The sequence below is a fragment of the Poecilia latipinna genome, unplaced genomic scaffold, assembly GCF_001443285.1.
Source record: "Poecilia latipinna isolate Pla-1442-1.1 unplaced genomic scaffold, P_latipinna-1.0 Scaffold3459, whole genome shotgun sequence".
NCBI classification, from domain to species: Eukaryota; Metazoa; Chordata; class Actinopteri; order Cyprinodontiformes; family Poeciliidae; genus Poecilia; species Poecilia latipinna.
In genome coordinates, this window is record NW_015116075.1 from 25,667 (window position 1) to 34,056 (window position 8,390).

General features: G+C 40.6%; 1 protein-coding gene across 1 annotated transcript; it reads left to right on the forward strand.

Annotated features, from left to right (window-relative positions):
- Positions 1–326: 326 nt before the first annotated feature.
- prph (peripherin) lies at positions 327–8,179 on the forward strand. The gene is made up of 9 exons (XM_015023938.1): positions 327–964; positions 2,482–2,542; positions 3,835–3,930; positions 5,283–5,447; positions 5,852–5,977; positions 6,065–6,285; positions 6,377–6,429; positions 7,312–7,385; positions 7,462–8,179. Exons 1-9 carry the CDS (start codon positions 342–344, stop codon positions 7,522–7,524), a joined length of 1,482 nt encoding a protein of 493 aa, XP_014879424.1. The 5' UTR covers positions 327–341; the 3' UTR covers positions 7,525–8,179.
- The last annotated feature ends 211 nt before the right edge of the window (positions 8,180–8,390 follow it).

An 8,390-nucleotide genomic window follows, 5' to 3' on the forward strand; every position in this document is an offset into this window, starting at 1 on the left:
CAACGAGTGCATATGTATATGCTGGGGAAAAAAAGAAGACAAAACTAACCAGCTAATCTGCTGGAAAAGTGACAATGAGGGCATCAATACGTGATTCAGGGAAAAGACAAAGTTAAATCTGGCTTAGAGCAAAATTATCTGATGAAAAGGATGGAGAAGTGATGATAAAGATCTAGTTTGCAGCAGCAGGAAGGAGAGAGGCAGGTTCTGTCTGCGAGGGCAGGGAGTGGCCAAAGCATGCATGGTGATGAGGGATGGGGAGAGGAAGGCTGGATGTGGGTGGGGTTAGGACAGCCGAGGGAGGGGTGAGGGCATAAAAACCTTCAGCTCTCCTCAGTCTGATGTCCTGTTGCTTCAGGAGCATCTCAGAGCCTCCACTTCTTCCTCTTTTCTCTGCGGCAGAGAGAACCAGCGCAACCATGAGCCACTCTTCGGTGACCTCCACCTCCTACAGGCGCACCTTTGGAAGCCCTCACCCCATCTCCCTGTCCTCCTACTCTCCCGTTTCCTCTCGTCTTCCCATGTCCGGAGGCCGCTACGGCCGCTCGGCTTCGCCCGCGGTGACCGTCCGCTCCACCACCTACCACCAACAGCGGTCCCGTCCCGCCCCCCAGGCCCCCCGCCTCTCCTACGACAAGGTGGACTTCACCCTGGCCGAGGCCATCAACCAGGAGTTCCTGGCCACGCGCAGCAACGAGAAGGCCGAGCTGCAGGAGCTCAACGACCGCTTCGCCAGCTTCATCGAGAAAGTGCGCTACCTGGAGCAGCAGAATGGGGCCCTGATGCAGGAGCTGAACCAGTTCAAGGGCCAGTACCAGCAAGGCCAGCCCAACCGGGCCTCTGAGCTGTTCCAGGAGGAGCTGAGGGAGCTGAGGCGCCAGCTGGACGCGGTCGGCAAGGAGAGGGACCAGTACCAGCTGGAGAGGGACAACCTGGCCGAAGACCTGTCCCTGATCAAGCAGAGGTTGGTATGAAAGTGACGCATACTGACAGGCCGCTGCATCCCACAGCATTACGCTGCCACCGCCACAAACATTCGGTTTCTGTGAGCGTTTAGGAGACAAACAGACGCCACAGATAGAGAGAGAGCAGAGTCATCTTCCACTTTGCTGTTGGTGTTTTAGGGCGTGGCGCTCTGGCAGCAACCCGATGCAGGACGCTGCAGCGCATGAGGAGCTCAGACTGCAGCCGTGCACAATGAAAATACGTTTTTACTGAAGTAGAGACCCACAGAAAACAATAATAATGTAATTCAGTTTTCCTAGGGATAGCATCTGCTTAAATGACTCAAGTTGTATATTTTTGGTAAAATATTCAACTGTGGTGATTTAATCAGTTGCAATAAACCCACATTGTCCTCAGTCTTAGCTCTCTTTTCCATCATCTATGAGGATTTTAGCATCTCAGCAAAATCAATCCAAGGGCAGTGAAACACCATCCAGCAAGCCAAATGTATTAATAGCCTGCAGAATCTGAATGCATTATGCTTAAAATGTAGTCGCAAACCAATTGTCACATCCTTTGACTTGGAGGTTTGGCTCATATTACGGTGGCGGTGATGTGTGCAGCTCTAAATTTTTACCAGATCAAAACTTGGCGTTGTGGAATGACTGAGGGTGGAGGGAGGGACTGGTCACAGGGTGGGGCCGGCTGAGGGACAGGAAGGGGCAAGAAGAAAAAGAGAGAGGAGACAAGACGAAGGTAAAAAAAAAAAAAAATTAAAAATGGAGTTCAGAAAGAATAGCGTCAGGAAAAAAATCAATGTGACTCAATAACTCCATTAGTTGTGTTCCAGTGTTCTTCTGCTGGGATGGTGCCAGACAGCCCATTAGGACAAAAACGGCCCCATGAAGCACAGCATGAATAAAAGATGAGAGCCAAGGGATGGCTAATACTTTATGTCCACCTCTACACCTCGACACACACGCGCCTAATAAGTCAGAAATTGAAAGGAACCTCCTAAGACGCTCCCGGCTGCAGGACCATTACCATAATTGGATGAGGCTGAAATTTAATGAAACACTTCCTCTTCCATTTAATTTAACATGGACTTTGGACAAAAGCACTATAATTTTATAAAATAACACACTTCTTTTGCACTGCTACAGAAACGTTGTATTGAAATAATCTTTTGGGATTCCAGACAACAATGAGTGTGTGTATATGCAGCCTAATTCGGTTTGTGGCTCTGACCTCAGTGAACTGCAGACAAGCCGCATTAGTTCAACAAAGCACCTGGTGGTCCCAGTGGGCGTGCTACCAAGATGCTTTTAGCAGGGCGGTAAATTACCAGATTGATCCAGGAAGCTTTTCGCCATCTGATGTCCTGGCACCACCTTTGACAGGAAGGTTCACACAGCCAAAAAGCTTTTACACCACTCTCTCTTTCTTGAGAAAGAAATTACAATGAGATTTTAGGGCCCTGGAGGAATCTATGTAATGTTTTGAATGATTTTTTTTTTTTTTTTTTCCTGCTCGCAGGTTGGATGAAGAAGCCCAGAAGAGGGCGGACGCTGAAAGTAATCTGGTTGCCTTCCGCAAGGTAAACACAGAGGTCGCTCGATGAGGATTATCGTATTCTTTTCAGGGTTTATCGTGTCAGATAACAGGCTGAACGCTCCTGCTGCATGTTTCACCTCCAACACTTCCATGCTAACGTCACAGTAATATGACAGGGAGAAATCTAACATGGTGTTAAATTATAAATTCAAATACTGATTCAGAGAATCTGCATCACAGCTTTCCACCCTAGAAGCACTGAGTCAAAAAGGGAGCAAATAGCCTTTTAAAAATATGGGTATGGAAGTAAAATATTTTTATAAAGACTAAATAAATACAAGCACTTTCTTAACATTAAAGTTCAGCATCAAATAAGAGACTTCTGATACACCACACACATTAATGATTTAAAAATATCTATGATCTAATAGTACCGCTAAAATAATCTGTTTTTACTCCTGAATTACACAAACAAATTCAGTAATTTGGGAAAGAAGTTTTCAGATAAGAAGCACGTAGACGGTAAAATTAAATTTGCTGCAGATGTACAGAGGGCCAGAGAGTTGGCAAAGTAACGGCAGCAGCACTTCAGAATAACGACACTCAAATAAAATAAAACAATAGGATGCAGAAAATTGATTTTTTTTTTTTTGTGGGTTTTTTTTTTCTAAAAGTTTAACAGGACCACAATCCTCAGATAGGGCATGAAATATTTACAAATCTTCTCTCCAAGAACAGACAAATGCTGCTGCATACGCTCACATACGCACTGTAGAACAATGGAAGAAAATAAAAATAACCATCATACTTTCAGCTGAGAGTAATGTAACAAAAACTACCAAGAATGTAGATTAAGATTTATCTAATCTAAAACAGAATGGTAAACCAGACTCTTGTAAAATATCTAGGACTTTTTTAAGGTGTATGAGACTGATGATGAAAGATGTAAACACCAAAATCCTTCGAATATATACAATATTATGTAGAAAATTCAAAACAAATGGAGTTTGAAAATGCCCAATAAGACGCCATACTATGAAAGAAAGATGCCGAAAATGCATAGACACACAAAGTCATAATGTTCTTCATCCTGACAACTCATTATTTGACAGAAATATGAAGGACTGATAAGGCTCTTTAGTTTAACAGAAATTTTAATATAAATTATATGATGCAAATTAGTCAGATATTCCTGGATGGTTGTGCACATGAGACGTGTGTGTGTGAAACCACATGGGAGACATGAAAAACCATGGGAGGAGACTGAAACTCCTGTTAGCTTCTAGAGTTTCGTTCTCACACTTTAACTTGCTTTTCTTCTTGTGAAACAACCAGGATGTGGACGACGCTACGTTGTCCCGTCTGGAGCTGGAGAGGAAGATTGAATCTCTCATGGATGAGATTGAATTCCTGAAGAAACTCCATGATGAAGTAAGCGACGCTTCTTCTGGTCCATTGGACAAAAGTACTTTTATGGTATATGTGCAATCTCGGAGTACAAATAAATAAAAATCACTCTGAGTTAAGCTAATTTCTAACTAAACCCTAAATTAACTATTTTAAAATATTTGCCAGAACTGGACTGTTACCACCCAAAATATTATACAATCAACTTGAAGTAGAAAATACTTATCAATTCTTATACTTTAGTCTTCACTTTCAGGTGAATTTTTCTGTCTTAGTTCATAAAAAGCATGTGGTAATATCCCTTTTTATTGCTCAGAATTTGAAAATTAGGTTTTTGAAGCTGTCTCATCTTACCACATTCCTTCCACATCTCACCTTGTGTTTGTTTGCTTCAACCTGTGACGTCACACATAAAGTAGAGGTGAACATTTTTGACACAACGCAATAAAAACATGCAGTAACTTGATAAAAAAAGAAACAATATAACATCAGACATATAACTTTATGTGCTTTTGTTCCTGCATCTGTGTTGGAAAATTACTGCGGAAAACATGGCGCTGTTTCAGAAGACACAGCGCCTCCTACAGGCCGAATTAGGAGCAAGTTTTATAAATGAACAGCTTCATTATTTTGTATTTCTCTCTACTAGATAATGTCTACTTTCACTGAATTAAAAATAACAGGCAACAATTTCTACTTTAGACAATAGGAAAGATAAGATGAAAGTATTCAAAGTTAGCATTTTGTATTTTTATACAAAAATTCAAAACACATTATTTTTAGTCAATGGGAATGAGCGACCCCTTGTGGTAACGTTCACATTTAACACTTGAACACGTTTCTGTTCACAGAGGTGAATGATGATGACTGAGCTGACTGTCTGGTTCACATTAAATGATTATGTTCCTTTATTTTAAAGGCTTATTTCTTGTTTTTAAAAGCTGTCTGAGATGTTGGTCAGACCTCAACTCAGTTATTTTACAGCAAAAAGAGAAACTATAAAATACAATTTGAGATTAAGAATCCTTTGTTCTGTTTGTAAAAAGCACTCACAAAAGTGTTTTTCAATACTTTCTTGACATTAGGAGCATCTTAGATTGAGATATCTAGTCATGCCAGATATCTCATCCATAGACATTTTACTCATTTTAAAAGGAAGCTTGAAAAATGGGATTCTTAGTGTTTTGTATTGTAGAAATCAATCTGCCATCCATCAAATTAAGTAATATACGATATGACAATTTTGTTTTAGTTGTGGCTGTTTCTGATAACATGTACTGAATTAAAAGATGTTTTGCAAAAGGGCGTGTGCGACATCGCAGGAATCAACACTGATTTGTACCTGAATCCATTTGTTTTGAATGCTTCCCTTGCAGGAGATTCAGGATGTGCAAGTGAGTGTCCAAACCCATCAGCTGAAGATGGAGGTGGACAGCAGCTCCAGGCCGGACCTGACCGGCGCTCTGAGGGACATCAGGGCGCAGTATGAAACCATCGCCATGAAGAACATGCAGGAGTCTGAGGAGTGGTACAAGTCCAAGGTGGGGTACACAAACGCACGTATACACTGAAACGCTCGTTAGTTTACACTGTATCAAGTATTTTTAATTTATATCTTAGTAAACTTGAAATAAGACAAAGTAACACAAGTAAAGTTTATAGGAAGTTGTTTTCAGTCATTAATTGCTTATTATTGAAAAAAAAAAGATTATTTCACTTATCACCAGACAAGTGAAATAATCTATCAGTGGAACTAGTACTATTTCATCCATATTAAGGAATTACTGACTTAAAATAATCTCCTATATCTTGCCGAAAAGCTACTTGTAAGTTAGGCTTGTCTTATTTTAAGTGAACTGAGATATTTTCACTAGAAATACTTGGTAGTATTTTGTGTTTCGGCAGGGTAGCTTTGTGTGCTTCATTTATTTTATTTTTCTGGCAGTTTGCGGACCTGACTGAGTCTGCAAAGCGCAACACTGACGCTCTGAGGCAGGCCAAGCAGGATGCCAATGAGTCCCGGAGGCAGATTCAGGCTCTAAACTGTGAAATTGACGCCTTGAAGAACACGGTAAGAGCAAACGCAGATCCTGGCTTCTACATGTAAATTCATTATTCCTTTTTGCTTAAAGCCGCTGCTCCTCTCCTCTGTTCCCAGAACGAAGCTCTGCTGAGGCAGATGCGTGAAATGGAGGACCAGTTTGGCGTCGAGATCGGCAACTACCAGGACAATGTAGGCAGACTGGAGGACGAGATCCGCCACCTGAAGGAGGAGATGGCGCGCCACCTCCGGGAGTACCAGGACCTCCTCAACGTCAAAATGGCCCTGGACATTGAGATTGCCACTTACCGCAAGCTGCTGGAAGGAGAGGAGAGCAGGTGGAGCTGAAAACCTTTCATCTTAATTATGGGCACAATATTCAATATTTAGACTGTATATTTTAATGATTAAAACATTTTTACCTCACAGGATTTCTGTTCCAATCCTCAATATCGGTATGAGCAACCACTTTGGTGATCGAGGTAAGACGCCTTTCGCTCTTCAAGCTAGATTAGATTAGCAGTTGAAATCTAATCAGGACTAATTTCTTGTTTAGATGCAAATTATTTTGGTATCAGAAAAAAAAAAGTATTTTAAAAATATGCATTTTTTGAAACTGAAATTACAAAATGATGGCAACGTTTTTAAGCTCAAGTTTGCATAGCCTTGTATTCATTGGTTTAATTTTATTGTTTTCAAAGCAGCTGCTTGTTCATCTCAAAAGGAAGATTTGCTGCCCCACTACTTTAAGGGTTAAATCAGAAAATCAAACTATGTTGGGCAAACTTTCACTTTTTTTTCCTAACCCAGTTATTTAAAACTCATTTTCTTACTGTAAGCAGCTTCCTTGTAGTTTATCAGGTCTGTGTGTGATTGATGGTTTGTTCTTTAATTATCAGTTCTTGTCTTTGCTGCGAAGCTCCATCTAAATGTAAATTCTTACGTTTGTACAGCTCTGGGAAAAGTTAAGAGAGCACTTAAAATGATCAGATTCTCTGATATTATACTTTATATGTATATGTTTGAGTAAAATGAACATTGTTCTTCTATTTTATGAGCTACTGACAACATGTCTCCGAAATTCCAGGCAACATTTTAGTATTTATTTGCAGAAAATGACAAAAAAGATGCAGTGCTTTCAGACCTCAAATAATGCAAAGAAAACAAGTTCATATTCATTTAGAAACAACAAAACTAATGTTTTAACTCAGGAAGAGTTCAGAAATCAACATTTGGTGGAATAACCAGGAGGTTTTCAATGGGGTTCAGTGCAGTGGGCTCTTCATTTTTTCCAGAGCTGTTTATAAAAATGAAATATTACGACAGCAGCTTTATGTCGCTCTTGGGTCTCACTGTCGTTACAGACTATGAAAGAGCTCCGGACACTCACGGCAAAAAAACTGTGGTGATAAAGACCGTGGAGACTCGAGATGGAGAGGTAGAAGGATTTATGACATAATCTGACGATTGGGTTCTGAAAATCCACATTTCTGAATGTGTGCTTTCTTCACCAGGTGGTGAAGGAATCCAGGAGGGAGAAGGAGAGCGACTCAGGAAAAACCGACAAGGACGAGTAAATGTAAACTGTGATGATAGATGCCGTGCCATCATAGGAACAAAACAAAGTGAAAAAAGTAGAAAATAATAATTCTGGCAAATTTAGTTTTCATTTCCATTAGTTAGGCTGTATGTCATTGTCTAGCAATGTGCTGTCTCAGCATAGGTGCCGCGTTGGATGAATCCCTTTGGACAGAGTCACTTTGGTGCTATGGATGAGTTGATGAGTTGTTCAAATCCACTTCACTACTGTACCACTCGAGGCCTTGATTTACAGTTCAGTCCTGTGGAAAACTGGACAACCGTGCATTTACAGCAGTGAAGTGAAGTACTGACTGAAACGGGTGGCTTAGATAGGAGATATTTGTAGCTGGAGTTATAATGTATGGATGCCTTATAGTAACAAACCTGCTGACACTGCCCTCTGGCCAACACTCCTTAAAACACAGACTCAGATTATTTAAAACCGTTGGCTTTTGTTTTAGAAGCTTTGCTATCCTCTCATTGTTCAGTAATGTGGATTAGTTCATGAACACGCAAGACGGAAAGAAAAAAAACGCTGACACTGAAAGTATGTCCGACTACACTTCTGCAGAATGTGCTTTTCAATGATGTGTGACTCTGGCACGAATAACGAAAGAATATGAATGTGCAAATAAATATAACTGGAACAAATGTTTGTTGTTTGTGTCCTTGAACACTTTTAAAATATCAGCTATTTTACTATGTGTTTTTAGTATCCTTTTGTTAAAGTAAAAGAGGATTTAGAGAGCAGGGTGAGAAAGGAATATTACAAGTTAACTAGAAAATTCCGCAGAAATTTTGAGGGGCATGCCAAAGTGTGCCCGTCGCTTTTTAATCAAGCCTTCAATGCAAAAAATTAGCA